The sequence below is a fragment of the Harmonia axyridis genome, chromosome 3 (genome assembly GCF_914767665.1).
Source record: "Harmonia axyridis chromosome 3, icHarAxyr1.1, whole genome shotgun sequence".
NCBI lineage: Eukaryota > Metazoa > Arthropoda > Insecta > Coleoptera > Coccinellidae > Harmonia > Harmonia axyridis.
In genome coordinates, this window is record NC_059503.1 from 60,578,953 (window position 1) to 60,603,013 (window position 24,061).

Here is a 24,061-nt window from a genome sequence, read left to right on the forward strand (position 1 = left end):
TAACAAGAACCAAATGTAAAACGAATGAAATAAATGAGTTTCTAATTTTTGATCATTGATTTGCCAAATTTCTGGCCATATGTCTGGATTTACAATCAAACTGACCATCATGTTTTTTTTTGATACGGTTTACTGACGTCAATTATTCATCTTTGGCAGTTTTCTTCAACACACTTTCATCAATTATCGAAAATAGAGCCTTAGAGACTTTTGCAGTCTATAAAGTTTGTATGTTGTTTTTTGTTTCTTTCTACCATACTGCCATTCGCTTGTAAGATGAACTCAGAAAAACTGCAAATTCTTCCACCAATCCAAACAAGTTTTCTGTCTTTAGTAACTTTACTGCTGAATCAGCTACTAGGTTCAAGACGTGATAGATACGTCATATTTTCATTTAGCTTTTTAAGGTGAGCCTGTAAACCGTTATATAATACTCTTTCATGTTATTTTTTCCATCGAATGAACATGAAACGATATTTGATTCCAGAATTCCGTACTTGGTTAATTCTGGAGTTACACGTTTTTACAATGCAGGACCACTCGAGTCTTCAACTACAGTAATTTCTAGAAGCCTTTCATAATCTTTTCATCGAATGACATATCGTACGAAAATAGCCAATTGGTATATAAGTGCTTCCTGTATCTTGGGTAGAGTCTACCATAACGTTATGAATAATGCTATCGTGGAAGCCTTTCAAAATTATATTGCGTTTTATCGAAGCAATTGTTTTTATCAACTTGTTCAAATAAAAGATTTTGACAAAAATATCAATACAGAACCTTGCCCATAATGTCTATTCGTTGTTCATTTTAAAACGTTTAAATGAAATAAAATTGTCAAAAAAACATATTTTCAAAAATTTGTTTAGTTTAGTTTGGTTCAGCTGGGGGCCCCCTTGATCCGGGGCCCTCGGCGATCGCCGACCTGCCGACCTGGCCAGACCGGGCCTGTAATTATTAATTCTCCGAGACCTCTGGAAAGCCGCTCCAGTCCAGGGGTTAAAAGAACATCTCAACCGGAGATAAGTGGACGTTGGTCAACATTCTCTGACCGACCCGTTCATGACATTACTTCTTAAACATCGTCTTCAATATCGAATAGTCCAACCGGAAACTTTCAGGTGGGAACTTACAAACAAACAATAGTTTCTTGATCTATTTCATTTAAAATTTGAATCATTTTCATTTTTCATTTTTGTGAAAACGATCAGTGGTGTAAATTTGGTTGCAGATTCATAAAGCTGATTATTAAAATGCTTTCGTTTATATACAAGTTGGAAAACTTTTCCATGCATTCCTTTTTCTTTGAACCGAAATAATCAATTGGAACGAAAGCTCAAATTATATTCAATTGATCATATCCTAATTGAAAAACATTTCTTCTGTAGCCCTTTTCGATATCATAAGTAGCAAATAATCGTTTTTTTTCTGATATTTATTATATTATTCTGTGTGTTCGAGTATAAGGATCAATATACTAAGAAATTCGTGAATCACACCACAAAACAATGATGACTCAGGTACAGTGATCGCGAGTGTGAGATATCAAATATGGGAACTAAACATACAAAACCCTGTAAATATATCAATATAGTGTTCATTCTTTCATTTGCAATAACACATTTTTAATTTTTAAGAGCTACCAAACTAATTAGATTTAAATCTGAGCTATGTCAAGCTTCCTACAGAATTTCGAGTTGAGAGCATAATCAGAATCACAAAAAACGCAAGCAGAATATCAAAAAAAACCTAATATTTCAGTGACAAACAGATCCAACTACATAATTTAAAATTTTGCGTGTATATGAAAAATACAATTTTAGCCTTTTGTAAAATTTCATCAAAAGATATAAAAAATTCAAGAAGAATATGAGGAAAGTAGGAACCTACTGACGTGAAGTCAGGAGCATTTGTTATGTTATATGGTCTCTGAAGAATGCAATTAGCTATTTAATGAACGAGCACTCAAAAGCTCTTGACTTTATATCCGGTAATATACTTCAATTCTATTTTTATAATTTTGGTCACCATAGTGTTTTTTTTTTATATTTACTCGCAAAAACTCAACTAGGTTGGATACGTTCAAACGGTATTTATTATTGGGTAATTATTTTCAAAATTTTGCTTAATTTCCCATCTTGTCATAATTGTCATAATTTCTTTGGTACATTTTGACGTAGGCCATTTTTTTCGAAAAAGTCCCCTACAAATTTCCGGATCACTCTACAGGTGGTTTGAAAGATACTGAAATTAAAAAATGGTTCCTTAAAAAATGTCATGCCCCCATTTTTTTTTGGCTGTTGGATACCCAAGTGGGTAGTCTCCATTTTTTATGCCATTCTGTGCCTAAAATGAATACTTTTTCAATTATTCGCATTTCATGTTTTGTACGGACAGTATAATCTGCACGCATACAATTCTACTTAATACCTAGTGAGAATATCAATAAAAAATAAACCAAATCAAGGAAATGATCAAAATACTTGAAACAATCATTTTGGCAAAATGAAATGGAGACCACTGGAACAAACAGAAACATACATAGTCTGAATTCTCTTAAGGAGTAGGGAAGGACTGCATATTTTCAGCTGAAAAAGTATCATGAATATTCATCAATTATATTGAAAATATTAGAAAAGTTTACAGATATTCGTGCAGATCATATGAGCGATAAATATTCATGAGACTTTTCAGCTAAAAATTTGCAATTTCGAGCTCTTATGTTCAGGAGGCGTTTGGTCTCTCCAATGTTAGTTCTACCGCATTGTCATGGTTTTTGGTATACCTACGCTATTTTTAGTTTTTTGAACTTTATTGTCAGGTTTCACCTTAACATGGTTAGCCCTGACAATGTGTTGTATGTGGAATGCTGTTCTCACACCGTATCCATTATCAATTCTCTTCAGTTTTTCTAATTACCCTTTCAAATACGAGATGATTGTAGGGGTGTTTTTTTTTTCGAGGTATATAACTTTAAATTGGCATTACTGTTCAAGATGGCGACCGATTTAACAGCTGTCAAGTGATTTATTCTCAGTTTGGTTTGGCAATTCATCATGAACAACGCTTGCAAATGGTGCAATTTTATTTCGCAAATAATGGTTCTGTGCGGAATACGTATCGCGCACTACGTCCATTTTATCGTTTAGCGATGAAGCGCACTTCTGGTTGAATGGCTACGTCAACAAACAAAACTGCCGCATTTGGAGTGAAGCTAATCCTCAAGTGTATGTCGAAACACTGTTCTTCCCAGAAAAACTGGCTGTTTGGTGCGCTTTATGGGCTGGTGGAATCATTGGTCCGTACTTCTTCAAAAACGATGATGGCCAGAACGTTACAGTCAATGGTGATCGGTATAGAGCCATGATTACTAACTTTTTCATTTCTGAATTGAACAACCATGATGTCCAGGAGCTGTGGTTCCAACAAGACGGCGCAACATGTCACACAGCTCGTGCCACAATCGATTTATTGAAGGACACGTTTGGTGACCGCCTAATTTCACGTTTTGGCCTCCAAGATCTTGTGATTTAACACCGCTAGACTACTTTCTGTGGTGCTATGTAAAGTCATTGGTCTATGCGGATAAGCCACAAACCCTTGATCATTTGGAAGACAACATTCGCCGTGTTATTGCCGATATACGGTCACAAATGTTGTAAAAAGTCATCGAAAATTGGACTACATCCGAGTCAGCCGTGGCGGTCATATGCCAGAAATCATATTTAAAATGTAATGCAAGATTATCTTGCGGATAAATAAAATTCATGTCAATCGAATAATCCATCGTTGTTTTATTGCAATTTAAAGTTCTATAGCTCTAAAAAAACAACCTTTACTTGTATGTTTTGCGATAATAAATAAATATAATTAACTTGATTGTGTTGAATTCTCCCTACAATTGTGCAAAATTTTCTTCACTCCTCATATTTAGTTATCCTTTTTTTAATTTTTCAAATCAGATAATACTAGTTCATGTAAGCGTTCATTATTTTCAGGTACGTTATTCCATGATAGATTTCCCTACGTCGCGCACATGTTTGAAGTCCCAATATTACGAAAAGTCACGATAATTTACTTGACTATTATGATTTGCAACCTTCTACTCACCGTCGTATTTTTCTACTTGCATTGGGATTTTCGTCTACTGATAAAAAATGGATTTTGTCTCATAACCACTTGCTTTGTGAGTACACGAATTTAATTGATTTATAAGTGCACGGTTTTTAGAATATGATTCCACGAATCTAGCATATTCATTATCTCATTGAAAAACACTGCGCAAAAAAATTAACGCACATTATGGAAATCTCAAATTTATTCTACAACTAAAGGTGTTCTCAACGATAATTATTTTTATCAGAATTATGCATGCATATGTTATCCACTTTCAACGTTTTTCTTCAATACAGATGTTTTTTCACAGCAGGAAGAAAAAAATATGAGATTATCAGATTTTAAATGTATTGGCTCCATTCTGAAATCAGTTGTTCTCGATCAGTTCTAGTGATCAATAGTTTTTCTTTCGTTTGATTTTCTACACTCGATCGCTATGCAACGCGAAACACGCAATTTGACCCAAGAGCGATTCAGGGAGACAGGTATGAATGTCCAAAGACCAGGACAGGGTAGACCACGGGTAACAACTGCCATTCAAGAACGTTACTTGAGAGTTTCTTCGTTGAGACAACGGTTTGCAACCGCTCGCCTCCTTCAAAATCAGCTTGAGCAAACTCATGGGGTGCAAATTAGCACTCAGACAATAAGAAATCGCCTCAGAGAATATGATTTAAAGCCTCGTGTCGCGGCAAGAGGCCTAGGTCTTACCCCAGCCCATCGAAGGGCGTGTTTGGATTTTGCGAGAGAACATATCCATTGGGAAGAGGCTGATTGGGAAAGAGTTCTTTTCACAGATGAGTCTTGATTCTGCCTCTACCATTGTGATCGACGTTCCCTTGTATACAAACGTCCACATGAAAGATATGATCAGTGCAATTTCCTGAATACTACTGGTTTTGGGGGAGGATCGATTATGGTATGGGGTGGAATATCTTTGACTGCTCGCACAGACCTAGTGGTCATTGATAATGGAGCTATGAATGCTGATAGGTATATAGGGAACATTCTTGAAAGCATGTAGTGCCATTTGCCCCATACATTGGTGAAAATTTTATTTTTATGGACGATAATGCCAGACCCCATCGTGCGAGCATCGTTCAGGAGTACCTTGAAGATGTTGAAGTCTCTCGAATGGAATGGCCAGCAAGAAGTCCAGATCTCAATCCGATTGAGCAGGTTTGGGACAACCTCAATAGAAGGCTGAGAAGTTCAGAAAATCATCCAGCTACTCTTAATGACTTAGGAATCCAACTCAGAGAAATCTGAGAAGGATTAGATCAGAACATTTTAAGATCACTCATTTTGAGTATGAACCGTCGTTGCCGAGCTGTAATTAACGCAAGGGGTGGAAATACCAAGTATTAAATCACTTATCAGCATTCCAGTATTTTGAAAATTATTTATTTCTCTTCTTTCACATAAGATTCAGTGAAATCCTGAATTTTCCTTTCATTTAATGTGTCTTGTTTCGTTCAAAACCTTCCCGAGAGAACATAAAAAATAAGTTATAAAGTCAATGTAGAGTTAACTTTCATTAAAATTGAGATTTTCAGAATGTCGTTAATTTTTTTGCGCAGTGTATATTGAATGGTGATCTTGATTTTTGGGAAGTAATTAGTGAAAATTTTCCTCAACTTCAAGTGTGTGATATGATTATATACTGCTCCACAAAAGTTTAAAAATTTTGTGACGGTTTCAGAAGATTCCGATTCTGGTCTACTAAATTTTCATTTATGACAAAAAAAATTTTAACTTGTTTTATCTGATTGCTTTTTTGCTCCTTGTTTTTTTTTTAGTTTCAGTCATTCTCTCATTTTTCGAGATATCTCGGGAATCAATGGAGATATTTCGGATCAGTTCACACCAACACACTCATCCCTAAATAACGCAACTTTTTTGTAATTTAAGTCACTCTCTATCTCTAAGGCCCAGTTTCACCAAATGCTTTAATCTTGACTTAGCTCTTAAGTGAGGCCTTAGATCACGATTAATGTAATGTAGCGTTTCACCACACTCCAAAGCGCCATTTAATCGACCAATCGCGATTTAGCACTAATCGGCCATTTTTGGAGGATTATAACCTTTCAAGTTGAGATTAATAATTATTAATAATAATAAATCTCAACATTATTTTTCCGGAAATTTCTAATTTTTGGGTCAATTTTATCAAAATATATGACTATATGTATAGGCTCAATATTTCCCATTTAAAATACACGTAAACTTTGTTTTTGTGTTTTATGAAATTTATTGCAAAGAATAATTTATTGATATGTTTGATTGAAATATTATTTAAGAAGCAGTTAAACTTGTTAATAAAAATAAATGAGTTAATAAAATTACTTATATAGTTTTTTTTTCAGAATGTGTGGTTTTGTGAAATGGGATAATTTCTTTTTAACTTCTGCAAGTTTCCGACATTTCGAAGCACATCACTCGACATTTTCGGCAAAAATTAACTTTGTTTTTTGTTTACAAGATGACAAATGTTTTGAAATGTTATGAGTTATGAATGAATGACACCTGACACCTAGCGCCAATGGTGGTCATCACTGCTAATACGATAAAGAACACTATATAACTCTTTGTTCACAACGTTGCCAAATGGTCTGACTATTTAATCGCGATTTCGTTAATCGCGATCATCTTCGGACGGGTTGATGCATGGTGAAACAGAAAACACTGTTAAGCCTGCTTTAGTAACAAGCGGAGTTTAATCAATCTGGGATCAAGTGCTGTTTGGTGAAACTGGGCCTAACAGCTCTATCACTGTAGTGCCCCTCTTAATAGTTCCCCTGTATATTAAAGAAATTTATTTAGGAATTCATATTTTAATGTTTCTTGTGTTATTGGAATGGTAAACGTGAATTTCAGGGAGCGCTGTTGATCTCAGAGGCATCATTTTCAGCCGACACTCATTTCCCAATAGAGAAAATCAAAAGGGATATGTGGCCGTTCAGTGACGCCGATCCGCAGGTTTTTCGAAGAATACAAAATGACATAAAATTTCTCAGATATACGAGAATTTTATTGATAATTTTGCTTCTGATCTCTACATCGATTCTACCGATTTCTGGCGACATCAGGGAATTCGCCGCCATCTTATATTTATTTGATGACATAGAAAGAAGATTCTGGTACCATTATTTGAAATTTGGTATTCTTATATTCAAATTGATTTTTTCTTTAACTTTCTCCTCTCCTCTGTTCATGATGCTGTACAGCGTGGGGGACAATGCTTATAGCCTGATGATTGTAAGGGAGAAAATCAGATCGATTGAAGAAATATTTGGAACGAAAGATACTTGGTTCCAGAATGAAGCATACCAAAAATATGTGGAACTGACTTTGATGAGATGTATCAAGGAGCATGTTCTCATCAAGAGGTAAATCAACTTTCTTTTTTCATATAAATGAGTGAAAACTGTTCGAAATATAATGTCGAAGAGATCAAAGATATCGAAATCAATGTAAAAAGTATTACCTTACCTCTTTGGTTTTTTATACCTGTAAAATATTGAATCACATTATATACCATTCTCCTTCTGTTGAAATTCATTCAAAATATGTATGCAATGACAGTTGATGCATCAATAATTAATCAAAATATTACATATTACATATATAAATAACCATGGAAAGCTAAAGTCACAATTTCCAGTAGTATATCATATAATTTTTCTTCTCTAATTCTGTGGTTATTCCGTTCATTCTTCCACATCTTGTAGAACAAAATCGTGCGAGAATATATCAGAAACGCACAGTTTTCATGGTTATATTTTATTATTCTATGTTGGCACTCCGAACATTCCGCCACGGCTTTATCTGTCAATTCATCAATTTGCCTTAAAGAAATCAGTTCTGCCAACCAACATTTTTCAATGCAAAAATCACTAAATTATATTTATGGAAATATTTCATTAATTTCAATGAAAATGCAATGAATTAGAGAAAATAATGTATAATACTCGTACAGAAGGCTCATTCTACCACTCGTTCATTCAAAAACTCGCCACTTCGTGGCTCGTTTTTGAATTTTGAACTCGTGGAAGAATATCAATGCCTTCTGCACTTGTATTATAAATAACTATTCTCAAACTATAAAAATTATCAAATGTTTCAGTTTCGCACGGTAAATCAACCAAGTGCCTATCTATAATAATGCATATAAATTAAAGTTTGCTTTCATACTTTATTCCAATCCTGTATATGGCTAAATTGAAATTATTTTTAAATGATCATTAGATTAGATATTTTGAGTTCTATTTCATTTTCAGATATCACAAAATAACCGCCAGCATTCTGGAGAGGGATACTCCTTCAGTCTCACTAGTTGTGGTTTTATTGTTCACATCATTCTACTTCAGTGTTAAAATGGTGATGTACATACATAATAAATTCACATTGAATTAAATGAGCAAATAATGAGTAAACTATAAGGAATTTTCGAAGGATGCAAAATCCTTGCGATATTGTATTGAATAAATATATGTATATCGGGTGTCCCAAGGTGAGTGGCCTATTAGATTATTATGGAAACTATTGATGGTATAGTTTTCAAATTTTTTGGATAGATATTTGGCCATGTAAGGTACATTTTTAAAATAATTTCACATTTCCAGTGTTGCCGGATGTACGACAATTTGGCAACAACTTTGTTATTTTAAATGGGACATCCGGTATTTCTATTTTTTTTATGATACTCCATAAAATATTAAATCTATTCACTCCTACTTTTCCATCCCTATCTTTAACGGTTTTTTAGTTATTAATTATTTTTCGAAATTTTAGATCAAATTGGCGTATTACGAAAATGACTCTAGTTCGCTCAATATTTGAGATTTAAGTCAGAAATTTTGCATGTCGTTAGATATTGATCTGATCTGTGTCACTGCTTTTGAATTATGGTTGTCAATAATACAGGACGGACCAAAAAAAATCATCATTTGCCAAGTTACAAAATTGTAAAAAAGTCTATTTTTTCAAATCAGACACCTAGTATATTTTTCAATTTTTGGAATCAGTACAACACACTCTACAATTTTTTTATTCACGTCCCTATACCTATCTCAACTGGATTCCGAGTTATATGCGTTTATTAGATTTCACATTGATTCAATAAGCGTTAATTTCTTTTGTATTGTTATTTTCTCTATGTCGTTCATAGATCGATATATCAATGAATCAGTTCAATCCATAAATGTCAAAATAAACAATTATTGCCTAACAGGTGTTTTGTTCCGAGGTTTTTCTATAAATAATGGCTCAAGAAAGATATACACATGAAGCTTTAATGAATTCATTTGAAATTTTTGGCGAGTGTGACAAAGTTGACGACAGAACATGTCGAAAATTCAATAAAAGATATCCACAATTACCTCGAATGAATCAAAAAAAGTTTTCAAGATTGAGAAGAAATTTCTTACAATTTGGATCAAAATTACGAGAACAAAATAAAGTTTTACCCAGAGAAGTTAACACTGAAGATAACTAAATAATTGTTTTAACGTTTTTCGAAGTTTATTCTGAAGCATCTATAAGATACGCCTCAAGAGAATTTGAAATAAGTAAATCGTCAGTGCAAAGGATTTTATCAGAACATAGAATGCATGATTTCCAATATCTTAGGGTTCAGGAATTAAGGCCAGAAGATTTTCAGAGGAGAATGGTATTTTGCGAAAGAATTAATACCCACATCCTGGAAGATCCAAATTTTTTTATCTAAAATCATCTGGAGTGATGAGTCAAAATTTACTAGGGGGGGAATGTTTAATACAAGAAAGCGTCATTTTTGGGCTTCAGAAAATCCACATGTTAAACGAGAATCTGGGCAACAAGTTAATTTTGGGTTGAGTGTTTTTGCTTTGTTGATGGATAATAAACTAGAATATTTCATTTATGATAAAAATCTAAATTCTGAGAGATATATCAGTATAATAAGACGTGTTGTAGAAGAGTTTGTTGATCGTTTGCCTCTTCAAAATTACAGTCAAATCTGGTATCAGCAAGATGGGACAGGTGCCCATTCAACTGCCCAGGTTTCCGCAGAATTGAGAAGAATTTTTAATGATCGATGGTTTGGATGTATGGGCCTCTGGGAACGGCCAGCAAGATCACCAGATCTCACCCCCCTCGATTTTTATATTTGGCCTAGGATCAAAGATATCGTTTATGGAACTCCAGTCAACACCAAAGAGGAGCTACAGCATCGTGTGGTACATGAAATCCGAAAGGCTACGACGAGGAGGGTGCGAAACCGAATCCTGAAATGTTTGGAAACCAATGGTCGGCAGTTTTATTTATTTAGCTCGACAACTTTGTTACATTCGCCAAAAATTTCAAATGAATTCATTAAAGCTTCATGTGTATATCTTTCTTGAGCCATTATTTATAGAAAAACCTCGGAACAAAACACCTGTTAGGCAATAATTGTTTATTTTGACATTTATGGATTGAACTGATTCATTGATATATCGATCTATAAACGACATAGAGATAATAACAATACAAAAGAAATTAACGCTTATTGAATCAATGTGAAATCTAATTAACGCATATAACTCGGAATCCAGTTGAGATAGGTATAGGGACGTGAATAGAAAAATTGTAGAGTGTGTTGTACTGATTCCAAAAATTGAAAAATATACTAGGTGTCTAATTTGAAAAAATAGACTTTTTTACAATTTTGTAACTTGGTAAATGATGATTTTTTTTGGTCCGTCCTGTATTATTGACAACCATAATTCAAAAGCAGTGACACAGATCAGATCAATATCTAACGACATGCAAAATTTCTGACTTAAATCTCAAATATTGAGCGAACTAGAGTCATTTTCGTAATACGCCAATTTGATCTAAAATTTCGAAAAATAATTAATACCTCAAAAACCATTAAAGATAGGGATGGAAAAGTAAGAGTGAATAGATTTAATATTTTATGGAGTATCATAAAAAATAGAAATACCGGATGTCATATTTAAAATAACAAAGTTGTTGCCAAATTGTCGTACATCCGGCAACACTGGAAATGTGAAATTATTTCAAAAATGTACCTTACATGGCCAAATATCTATCCACCAAATTTGAAATCTTTACCATCAATAGTTTCCATAATAATCTAATAGGCCACTCACCTTGGGACACCCGATATATCTGAGGTCCCACGAATACCATTCGTTAGAATATTTTTGGGAAGAAATTGAAATTCATATTAGCAATGAAAAATCGCAATGAGGATCTCTAAAGCCCTGGTAATTGAGCGCTTTACCATACAAACGAAGACAAGAGCATCTTAAAAAATCCTCAAAGGGTCGCATATTTATATCACTACAGACCGCCAGGACACGTTGAGGCAGCTGGAATCATACAATAAGGGGTTTTTGATGACATGGGAGTGTCTTAATACCATAAGTCAACAGGCCAGGGTCCATGAGGTAACTCTACTATGGGTACCGGGGCATTGTGGTACTGAAGGATATGAAAAAGCAAATGAACTCGCGAAAAGAGCATCAAGGTTAACGCCTATTGGCCCTATGCCTTTCTGTGGTCTCAAAAAAGACCAATATAAGACAGCGGCTCAACAATGGTAGTGCGACAATAAAATGACCCTCTGGAGGAACATTTCCCGTCTTGCTTAGGAGAAGAAATTTGTCGTGCTTTGACCGACCAATACCAGGAAGCTCTTGAGTCTGAGCTTAGGGCAATGGCGGGACTGCTGACAGGACACTGACGGTGCTAAGAACTATTTTAAAGCATGGCGGGGTGGTAAAGCAACGGATACGATTTGCAGGCTCTGTGGAAAGTTGGTAGAAACCGCCGAACACATGGTGTTCAAATGTCCGGGGTTGCTGGCCTGAGAACCACTCATATGGGAAATTTAGTCCTGCCAAGACTCCTAAGGATGTTGTCAGTTTTGTTAAGAACAAAAGATCTTAATAATATTTTGCGTGTTGCTATAAAATATCAATTTCTAGCTCAGTGATCAATTTTAAGATGATTGAATCATCAGAACTATAGGAAATTCGGAAAAGATGCTCAATAGTGAATGTTTCCTCGATCAAAGATTCAATCAGATTGGCTGCACATACAGAATAACTATTTCCAGCTTTCATAAAAATTTGTGTTGATAGCGTATACATATAATAATATAATAATTCCGGAGCCAGTCGAGTTTGTTGAGTTTGCAAGTAAATATAAAATAACAATTCTAAGCTTTATTCGAAATTTCAGACCACGTCATCACAATTATGGACAAATTTTGAAAAAACAATTCCCAATATTTCCCTTATTAAAGATTTGATCGGGTTGAAATGTCAAATTTCGTATCTATAACATTATCAGAACCATAGGAAGTTGAGCAGAATAATGAAGAAAATTACTCAATGATTCCGTTATAACAGATCTGACCAAGATTAGATTTTGCAAGTGAATATATAATAACACCAAGAGCTTTATGTAAAATTTCGTGATGATCAAGGCATTATAATTATTAACAAAGCAGATTCAAGAGTTATACCGAGAAATTAAAAAAATATTGACGTGAAGTGAGGAGCTAATGAGCGTTCGTCATTCATCGTTGGAGACTATGCAAAGCTCCATACCTTATAGTAGTAAAAAGAAATCCATTTTTACTGCATGAAAAAAGATGGAACACTATTCCTCTCCTATTGGCTAAATCCGGCCACTTTTGGGCTATTGCTTCCTTCAGACGTTCAAATTGTTGATAGTTCAGTTTTGAGTTAACAGTTGTGCCGTAGGTGAGCAGCTCATAGCAGATAATTCCCTGCCAAACACACAGCAAAAACCTCCATGGCCGTCAAACCTAGCTTGGCCACCGTTTCCGCCGGCTCACCGCGTTTCGACCACGACCGTTTTCGCTTGACGTTGTCGTAAGAAATCCACTTTTCATCACCAGTCACCAACCACATCAAAAAAAGGGACGATTTTCTGCGATTCGTGACATCGAAATGACCGGAACGGAATCGACGAGACCAAAATGGCGGTGATTAGCTGTTACAGTATCGGGAACACTATTTATTTCCGCCGGCTAGCTTCCATTTTTGCCTCTATCGAAAAAAAAAAAGTAAAATATTGCGTATTTTCTCTTTGTTAGTGTTCAATTTTTGACGCGCTCCAACTAAACTGAGTCAACTAATCACAAAACTGTCATGAAAGTTTTTGTAGTACGAAATCTCATCTTTCTGACGCCATTTAATGGAGTCCGATTGGACTTTATACGACGCCAGATATATATAACTAAAGCCCTCTGTGGAAGAACTAATGGATTTCTTTTTACTACACCTAATTAAAAGATTTAAAAAAGTAAGCGGTCTCTCAATCACCGAACTGCATATAGATATACAGTGCTCAATAATTCTTCAAATCAGTGCTTTTCTATTTTTGTGTTACAGAATATGAATAACGAAATCATGATGAAATCTATGTTCATCGTAATGTTGGTCATTTTCTTCGCATATTTATTCATCAGATGCGGACAATTACTCAAGGACGAGGTAAGAGTAAATCTAGATGAACCATGATATGTAGCATATAAATCAATTTTTCAGTCCGAAGATCTATACCGTGATTTATGTGAATGTCCCTGGTTTTTATGGAATAAACATAATAAATCATTATATATTATGTTCTTGATAAATACGAAAGAACCAATTACTATTCGTTCTTTGAGTGTCGATTTGGATTGCAGAATTTTAGTACGGGTGAGTAGAGAACAAAACACAATTAATTTTAAACAAAAGTGGTTTAACGTACGAACTATTCCAAATTCTGTATCTCAAGGAAGTACTTCTTGATATTTTCCAATCCCAAGAAAGGATTCTGTTGTACCAATTCCACGGGAGGTGCTTTGAGAAAATAAATAACGATATTAGAATATGTTAACTGAATTAACAACTCCTTCTCGGATTTCTTAAAAAGAAATTATTACATTTATCATAAAATAAACCTGAGAAGGAGTTTTGTTGAAATTGTCTGAGACAAAAGAATCCTACCAAACCTGAAATACGTTTCGACAAGATGGATGACCCTTAAAAAAACTACTGTTTCAAATTAAATTGATTCGTTCTGGTGAGATTATTACTTGTTGAATACAAATATTCATGTTAACACTCATCGAGAATCCCGACACAATTCTCGCCCATAAATTAGACTCCAAATCTCAAATTAAATTAGAAATGACTCAAATCTAAATCTTAGGTATGTATCCTTGTAGTCTTGACAACTATAGAAAATCTCTCAGAAGATTCTCTCTAGATCCGCGCATCCGCGCTCCGACCGATGGTACACGATCAACTGACAAATTACCGCATCTTCGCAAATTTCAGTAGCGTAACATGGACCGAAGCGTGCAAAATCGTTGCACCTGAATCAGAAATGAACTTCACTAGGTCATCTCCTCGAAAATTCCTTGATTGATTTTGAGGTGCTAATAAAAGAGTTTGAAAAATTTTCATTGTGATATTTTTTCAGTTGGCAAGGACAACGATGTCACTTCTAACAGCACTTCAGAAATTGGATGCATGAACCTGCTTGGAGAAAGAATAAACGATAATAATTAATTATTCGATTCAAAGAATGACGAATGTGAACTAAAATAAATTCTGTGAATGTTTCAGAGAAATATTTAATGTTTAACAAAACTTCACCTGTTTGAACAAAATCATAATTCTGCACTTATTGCAATTAGGTATTTATACTCGAATAAATATTAATGTGTTCACATTCTGCAATTTTTCTATCTGTTCCAGGTTAATATATCATACGTAAATAGGAATGATAAGAAAAACTAATTTTTTATGTATAAACAGAGTTTTCATACTTAATGTACAATCGAACATGATACTTTGATATTATTCAGAAATATCAATAAGCATTCTAGATTCTGGCATTGTATACCTGCATAAAAAGTATTAAACATTTATTATTTTCAGAACTTCAATAAAAGCACTAATGATGATGAACTCTAAATTGAATTTGTATTTTATAAAGTTTGAGTCATATAATGAATCTTGTACATATTAAAAATTATTTGAAATATGGACTTTCTGAACGCTCTGGTAGAATTAATTATTCATATACCCTTATTAATTATGAATTTGAATTTTGGTAGCACATAACCATTTACCTATCTCTAGATACATTCAATAAATGATCAATAAGAATACAAATATTAACATACCTGAATAAAAAATCAAGAAGCAAAAGTCTCTTCGTTATAATCTACAATATAAATTAATTGAAAAATTAGATTTCTGGGATAAAACAAAAACTCAAGTTGAGGTGGTACTAGAAAAATTGATAGACACAAAAACATAATATATAACTACAACGCAATACTGCAATGCATATGGATTATGTGTCCAATGTTTTCTATCTCGACTATCCCAGCTCTATGTGAAACCTGTGTTATATGTAAACTTCGTTATTTATTTATTTCTACAACAGGAACCTCAACAGAAAATCCAATAACAGAGGTTCGCAATGATTACAATATATAAAATAATTTCACACTCTAAGAGAAAATCATTACAAAATAATATAAAAAGCATCGAGCAAAACAACTAGAAACAAATGAGAAAAAATTAAAGACGAAAATATAAAAAACAAATATTAATGTTATTCGGAATGAAGTCATGTAACTTCTGAACAGATATGTCGATAGCCTTCTCCTGAAAGTTTCCAAAACAAGATTGAAAAGGTCAAGATTATTAATTAAAATAAAATAAATAAAAAAAAAATAATTAAAAGTATTTGATATCTTGTACAAGAACACAGCATCAAGCAGTGCCCTCCTCCCATTTAGACTCAAAAATTTGTGTTCAATTAATGAACTTTTATGGTCTGTAGGTGAGCTGGTTGAATCCACGATTAAAACTTTTGAAACATTTTTTTTGAACTCGTTCAATTCGGTCAATGTACTTGTGGTAATGAGGGTTCCAAATTTGGGTAGCGTACTCTAAGCTGCTTCATAAGAGGTAAATATACAGGGTTTTCAATGTGATCGCGTTCTTGATATCTTCAATAATTCTTAAAATGAAACCAAGCATCCTGAAACTTTTTTTGACCACCGCATCTCTCATTGATGTTATGATTACCAATAATATCTCGCCTTTAAATCAAATATGTTGGAGCTTGGCTACTCCGCTTGCCAGATCAAACACCACTGGACTATTTTTAATTTGGTGGGTTCATCTGAAAGACTTGGTTTATCAAACACAATCTGTGGATTTATATGATCCGAAAGAATGCATTCGTGACGCATGTCGTAGGATTGTACCAGCTATGATTCAGGCGACCTGTACAAGAACGTTGTAAACATGTTTTCCAGCTGGCAGGGATTCTGCAGGAAATAATTCGAACACTTGCTTTGAATGTTTCTTCGTTTTTTTGAATTGCATAGTAGGTATTTTGGTTGCAATTCATTCATCACAAAATGTTGTTATCAATAAAAAAATACACTAAGTATGTGCTATCGTTGTATTTCAAATAAAGGGTGTTTTTTTTAGAGTTATAGAACTTTCAATTGCAATAAAACAACGACGGATTATTCGATTGACATGAATTTTATTTATCCGCAAGATAATCTTGTGGCATTACATTTTAAATTTGATTTCTGGCATATGACCGACACGGCTGGCTCGGATGTAGTCCAATCTGGACGTCCAATTTTCCAACATTTGTGGCCGTATATCGGCAATAACACGGCGAATGTTATCTTCCAAATGGTCAAGGGTATGTGGCTTATCCGCATAGACCAATAACTTTACATAGCCCCACAGAAAGTAGTCTAGTGGTGTTAAATCACAAGATCTTGGAGGCCAATTCACAGGTCCGAAACGTGAAATTAGGCGGTCACCAAACGTGTCTTTCAATAAATCGATTGTGGCACGAGCTGTGTGACATGCTGCGCCGTCTTGTTGGAACCACAGCTCCTGAACATCATGGTTGTTCAATTCAGGAATAAAAAAGTTAGTAATCATGGCTCTATACCGATCACCATTGGCTGTAACGTTCTGGTCATCATCGTTTTAGAAGAAGTACGGACCAATGATTCCACCAGCCCATAAAGCGCACCGAACAGTCAGTTTTTCTGGATGTAATGGTGTTTCGACATACACTTGAGGATTAGCTTCACTCCAAATGCGGCAGTTTTGTTTGTTGACGTAGCCATTCAACCAGAAGTGCGCTTCATCGCTGAACAAAATAAAATGGACGTAGTGCGCGATACGTATTCCGCACAGAACCATTATTTTCGAAATAAAATTGCACTATTTGCAAGCGTTGTTCAGGCGTGAGTCTATTCATGATGAATTAATTGTCAAACTAAACTGAGAATAAATCTCTTGACAGCTGTTAAATCGGTCGCCATCTTGAACAGTATTGCCAACTTAAAGTTATATACCTCGAAAAAAAAAACACCCTATAGTATGACAGGGGGAGCCATTTGAAAATAAAAAGTGAGGGATAGCTATAACAGGGCTGTCAAATGTATGACTCGATCCCTCTGTTCATGGTCATTGGAGACACCATCCAAGTTCCAGCTCAACTCAACTTGCTGATAAAGGTTAGATTAGGCAATATTGTTATCGTTGATTGGGTACATTTATCTACTCATTTGTGTTGGGAAATATTTCAGAATTTATTAAAATAGAGACCAATGCCTTTTTATAATTTCGATTTTTTTACTTTTTTCTTCTCCATAATTTAATTAAACTCAACCACACTTCAGAATTAAAATAACTGAATTCTACCCACCAATGCTCCATTTTCAAGAGAAAGATAATTAAAACAACGAAAATACGCACACAAACACTGGAACCCAAATTTCAAAATGCTTAGTGAACACTTAGGACAAATAGTCTTATGACGGCAGTAAAGCTATGATTAGAAAAATGATATTGAAATCTAACAATTGACATAATTAGGAAAAACCAGAAAAAGAGTCCGATGCATTTGAATTCATGCTTTTTAATGAGCAACGAATTGAACTTATTTGCACCTTCTTTAATTCACACCATCAGGTATAATGGCATCAAAATATGTGATGACCGATGTGGAACAATTGAAAAATAAAAATAAACACTGATCTGATTATGATAAAAACTGATTACTATCAGCCATTTCCTGGGTAAATGAATATTACATAGAAATACATGGTATAAATGCATGCAAATATAAATAATATTGTCAGTTCAAAAAGACCCAGTGTTGTGTTTCTACAGACAAAATATTTCAAAATGCTTGCTGAAAATATCAATTTATTGTTGGTGATTGGAGTTATTGGCATGGTAAATGAAATCATAACATAACAAAATATGCTGAATCTAATTTTTGTGAAACTGAAATTTTTTGCTATTATTCACAAATTTCTCTCTAACTTGAAAATTTTTTTTTGGTGACACTTCCACAAAAAAATGTGTTTTATTCAATGAGGGATAATTCAATTTTTTATATCCGAAAAATATCTCTTAGTAAATACCTACATGTGTTAATTTATTTGTCAATATGAGCGTTAACACAAGTTTTTTTTAGCTATGTCATATCAGGCCAATTGAAAAGTCCCGGGTCTGATGCACAGATGTTGGTGCTAGTATTAAATCCATATGATTTTTAGTTAGTATGAACCTTCAAACGATACATGTCAAAATTTGACTGCACCATTAGTTTGTGAGATATTGCGTTGTGAGTGTAGCTACTTTTGTTATTTGAAAAAAGATGAAAAAAAAAAGAATTTCATGTGCTGATCAAATATTGCTTTCTGACCAACCATCATTGATTGGTATGCTCAGTTTAAACGTGGTGAAATGAGTGTCGCAGACGGCGAACACAGTGGACGCCCAAAAGAGGCTGTCACCGAAGAAATATTCAAAAAAGTTCACAAAATAAATTTGAATCACCGTAAAGGGAAGTTGATCGAGATAGCAGACATTGTGAAGATATCATCTGAACGTGTACATTATATCATTCACGAATAATTGTACATGAAAAAGCTGTGTGCAAAATGGGTGCCGCGCGAGCTCACAATCGATCAAAAGCAACAACGTGTAGATGATTCTGAGAAGTGTTTGAAGCTGTTTAAGTGCAATAAACATGAATTTTTGCGTCGATTTGTGACAATGGATGAAACATGGCTCCATCACGATGAACTGAATCCAAAGCGAGGAAAAACACAACAGTCAGCTGGCAAGGTTATGGCATAATTATTCTGGGATGCGCAAGGTATAATATTCATTGATTACCTCCAAAAGGGCCAGACCATCAACAGTGATTATTATAGAGCGTTATTGGATCGTTTAAAGGATAAAATCTTTGAAAAATGGCCCCATTTGAAGAAAAAGAAGGTGCTGTTTCATCAATCACCACAATGCGCCGTGTCACGAATCAATGAAAACAATGGCAAAATTGCATGAATTGGGATTCGAATTGCTTTTGCATCCACCGTATTTGCCAGATCTGGCCCCCAGCGACTTTTTCCTGTTCTCAGACTTCAAAAGAATGTTCGCTGGAATGAAAATTAGCTCCAATGAAGAAGTAATCACCGAAACTACAAAAATGGTATTGAAAAGTTAGAAGATCGCTATAACCGCTGTATCGCCCTCGAAGGCAACTATTGTTGTTGAATAATAAAATCGAATTTTGCCAAAAAAATGTGTTTTATTATTGTAGACCGGGGACTTTTCAATTGGCCTGTTACTTGTTATATTCATAGCAAATTCTCAGCTAATACAATATGATTAATACAATGAAAGGAATCATAACTTATGTTCTTAATTTATGGTACAATATTATTTCAGGTGTTAGGTTATCCAAATGAAGAAGCTATAGTAGACTGCGTAGTGGACAGTGGTGTTGATAGGAATGACCTCAAAAACCTTAACTGGGATCAACTGGAGACTTTTCCAGAAAAAACGAAATGTTTCATGAAGTGCATAATAGAAAAAGAACATATATTTGATCACGAGGGAAACGTAAACATGGAGAATGTTGAAAAGAACGTAGAGGAGTTGGGAATAGAGGCCAGTCAACGGGACGAATTCAAAAGTTGTGTGCAAAAAACGAAACATGTCAAAACTTGCGAAGATACTATTCCAATTTTGCAATGTTTTGTACAGTTTTCACCTAAGGCTAAGAATTGAAATGCTCTTAAGTTTCTTGTATAATTCTTAAGGAAATATATACAAAAAGTTAATTGATTTTTCCTTTCCCAGCTAAATTATCATTCGTTCTGCAAATTCAGTAAAAAAGTAGATAAATATACCACATCTACAAAAGACATATTCTGTGAATCCTTAATCTAATCTTTATAATTGAAATCACCTCTCGAATATGACTACAGGATAGAGCACATCGTATAATATTATAGGAAGAACCTTAGGCTTATTGATTACAATATACAATGGGTAAATGTTTGGAAAGTTTTCTTTCGGCATATTTCTCAAAATTTTTTATTTTAGTTGTGGTTTTTTTTTCATCATTCTTCCTACTCTTTTTGTTTTTCCTATTCAGTGGTGTTTGAGCAGGCGTTTTTTTTCTGTGTCTCGTTTTTCTCTTCTTTCTTTTGGACTTCTTTGGTTTCAGTATTCAGTACTGATTTAACTGTTTTTTCCGCTCTTTTTATTCGCGCAACATTTAGAGCTGATCAAGTCATCAGAATCATGAGAATGCCATGAAGAATATTGACAAAGAAATATCCAATATTTTGGCGATATATGATTGGGTTGTATTTATGTAGGCTTGGTTAATCGATCGTCTAGAGGCATGATTCGATTACCTGGCCTTTCGTCTTTCTCTCCGTGACTTTGTCGGATTTGTAATAATTAAACTCTTTTGAATTATTTATATCTATTTACAAAGCCACACTTATACAGTACAAACTCAGTATTGAGAAGATCTTAATTACAAGTTTCTCACTACGGTACTGAATTCCGTCTTTAACTCGAGTGTTAATTACTCGAAACGTCTTCGAGTATCACGTCGTACTTCAAGTCTTCGGTCGTCTCGTCTCTAACTTGTTCGCGACTCGTCTTAATCTAGTCCGTGAACCGTCTTCACGTCGTACGTCTTAAGTTGACCGACCGAACTTGTTCTGTCTCCCGTCTTAGACTTGACTTTAACTTTACTCGTCTTCGACTTAACTTCAACTGACTCTCGACCCGAACTTACTTCGTCCCCTGACCGCAACTTACTCAACTACCCTGAATATCCTTTCCTCTTTCCGGCTTGACCACACCCTTAGGGAAAGTACCATCCCCTAGTCCAATAAGAGTTTTGCCGTACCGCCCACAAAGCTCATCCGCGGATTCCTGGAAATCGAATATTCTCGAAGGACTAGAACCTGATACACAGATGTGACACATCTGGTACAACCGTCTTGTTTTCGATCATTCCTAACCCCAGTATATCTCATAAGTTTTACAACTGACATGACACATCTTCGACACCCCTAAAAATTACACATTACCTTTTTACATTATAGGTACAATACAATGGTTTGATAAGATTTAGATATGTAATTGTATTCTTCTTGATTCACCCTTTTTTGGAAGAAGCTAGTCACTAAGTCAACTCTGAAGTTTCTGTTTGAAACGAATCATGATGAATAAGTTTATGTGAAAACCATGCATTGCCATCCATATTGCATAAATCTAGATAGTTTTTCCTAAAGATCTATTGGTTTGGCTCTTATATTCTCATGTTCAAGTCTTCATTTTTCTTTCATCAGTCCATTCCAAATAACCCAATGTCTTGTCTTTGTTGTGCAACCTAATTTGATGAGTGAAAGCTTTTCTATAGGTATTGAATGTAGTTGAGTAGTAGATTTATGTATATGAATATTGTATTTGAATGGGTAGCAATAATTGGGTAGGTTTTGAGATGAAGTGTATCAATCAGGTAGATTTTGAGATTGAAGTGAAAATGAGCATATAGTTAATAACAATTCGTTCCCTGTAAATTTATTGAAACTGTCATGCCCTCGACACTTGAAGAAACTAATAGGTCTCCAAGCATCCTGTTGACCATCTCAATTATTCACAGGAAACAATAACTGGATCCTACATTTATAGAATATTAATTTCAATCTTTCTTCAATTCCATATTGATGATAGGTTCTTTAGAAACATGAAAAAAGCGCCAAATTTCAATAACAACGGATCCGACTGAGTTTAAATTTTGGATGAAAATGTCTAACAGCAGTTTCAAGCTCAAGTCAAAGGGTTAATAGGCAAATAGAAGTTGATACGGAACTTAAAAGCAGTAAGTTAGGTTTAGTGGGTAGGTTGTGTTCTTTAAACATGGAGTACTATATTTTTCTAACCTAAGTAAGGGTAGTTCACCCATGAGTATTTCCCCTGTTAAGCAAAAAAACGACCTAACCTAACCTGTCATTTAAAGAAAGACGTTTGAATCGGATAAGTAGTTTTGACAAAAATTTATCTTGAACATTTTCCTAATTTTTAGTGGTGCGTCAATTTATTGGGGAAATATATGTATATGTATGATATTATCTGAATTTCATAATTGAATGCAAATATGAAGTGAAAAACGAGAATAAGGAAATAATAAATGTTAGGTACCTAAAAGGGGAAACAACTGAAAACAGTAAGATGAGTTCACGAATTCCTCAAATATTAAATAAATTAGCTTTCTATTGACATATTTACACTTTCGTGAACATATCAACGTCATTGTTATTTTTGATGTTCTCACTCGCTTGACTTGTTCATCTGCATTTCCGGAGTAAAATAAGTAATTTCACAAAATACATTCAGCTCAAATATTGTCTGAGAACACCTTTTCAGTGTATCATACAACTTCATACAAAAGTCGAAAAAGTAGGAAAGTTTTGTACGAACAATTTTTCTCGATTCGTCAAAGATAATGAGTAATGACAGTACCTACATTTGCTGAAAATGAATAGTTCAACAGGAAACGCTACAATATCATGCGAATGATGAATGGAACAGATTCGGTTAAGGTCGTTCAGATGAAAATTTAGATTCGATTGCACAGTCAACTTCTGTGACGAATCGTGAAAACTTATTCTTAAAACCTTAGTATTTTTCGCAGTGGAATACGAATCTGCAATAAAAAACAGGGATTTCCATTTGAAATTCTAAAGTTGACCAACGTCCCCCTCAAAAAGAGTTTATCAGACTTCCCTCTCAAATCCATCTTTCATTCGAAACATTTTTCCGCAAGATATTCCTTTTTCGAGATTTTCGACTGATTCACCCGGTATATTGAAATAGATATTGAATTTATTCCTCCACAAATGTGCTAAATTTTAGATTTATAATCATATGTATATTGTTCACCAATAATTAGAACATATGAATGAGCTCAGATCCATTGGTTTTACCCTACGAATTGTAATTCTATGGCATTATCAATGATCAAATAATAATAATGTATAATTAGATCATTGGGTATTATATATCATAATATGAGAATGCGCTTAATCAATAGAATTAAATTAACCTACCGTGAATATGTTGATGACGTCTCCATAGGCAAAACTAACAGCTAATGTTTGGTATTTAATTTTTTGTTTAAATGGAGATTTTGACGAAAAGGAAACCAGATGTTTCTGAATCAATATCGCTCGTTCTCGAAATCGATCGCTTCATTATCTCGACACAATGTCTTCAATTTGGGACTGATACAAGCGATAAGATTCGACTTAATAAGTTTTGTAAAGGGTGTTTTTTTTTAGAGCTATAGAACTTTAAATTGCAATAAAACAACGATGGATTATTCGATTGACATGAATTTTATTTATCCGCAAGATAATCTTGTGGCATTACATTTTAAATATGCGTCCAATTTTCGTTGACTTTTTTCAACATTTGTGGCCGTAAATCGGCAATTACACGGCGAATGTTGTCTTCAAATGGTCAAGGGTTTGTGGCTTATCCGCATAAAC

General features: G+C 34.3%; 2 protein-coding genes across 2 annotated transcripts; both read left to right on the forward strand.

Moving 5' to 3' along the window:
• Nucleotides 1-3,846: 3,846 nt before the first annotated feature.
• Nucleotides 3,847-14,856, forward strand: LOC123675857. The gene is made up of 6 exons (XM_045611398.1): nucleotides 3,847-4,186; nucleotides 6,994-7,505; nucleotides 8,397-8,496; nucleotides 13,530-13,631; nucleotides 13,686-13,838; nucleotides 14,608-14,856. The coding sequence occupies exons 1-6, from the start codon at nucleotides 4,037-4,039 to the stop codon at nucleotides 14,659-14,661; spliced, it is 1,071 nt and encodes a 356-aa protein (XP_045467354.1). The 5' UTR covers nucleotides 3,847-4,036; the 3' UTR covers nucleotides 14,662-14,856.
• Nucleotides 14,857-18,317: 3,461 nt separating this feature from the next.
• On the forward strand, nucleotides 18,318-20,326 carry LOC123675508. Its single transcript, XM_045610869.1, has 2 exons — nucleotides 18,318-18,425; nucleotides 19,932-20,326. The coding sequence occupies exons 1-2, from the start codon at nucleotides 18,375-18,377 to the stop codon at nucleotides 20,271-20,273; spliced, it is 393 nt and encodes a 130-aa protein (XP_045466825.1). The 5' UTR covers nucleotides 18,318-18,374; the 3' UTR covers nucleotides 20,274-20,326.
• The last annotated feature ends 3,735 nt before the right edge of the window (nucleotides 20,327-24,061 follow it).

Excerpts from the sequence above, each read along its gene's own strand:
- LOC123675857 (XM_045611398.1), top strand. The coding sequence starts at position 4,037 with ATGTTTGAAGTCCCAATATTACGAAAAGTCACGATAATTTACTTGACT. Across the intron at positions 4,187-6,993 it reads GTCTCATAACCACTTGCTTT|GGAGCGCTGTTGATCTCAGA; the intron begins GTGAGTACACGA and ends CGTGAATTTCAG. Across the intron at positions 13,632-13,685 it reads GACAATTACTCAAGGACGAG|TCCGAAGATCTATACCGTGA; the intron begins GTAAGAGTAAAT and ends TCAATTTTTCAG.
- LOC123675508 (XM_045610869.1), top strand. The coding sequence starts at position 18,375 with ATGCTTGCTGAAAATATCAATTTATTGTTGGTGATTGGAGTTATTGGC. Across the intron at positions 18,426-19,931 it reads TGATTGGAGTTATTGGCATG|GTGTTAGGTTATCCAAATGA; the intron begins GTAAATGAAATC and ends ATATTATTTCAG.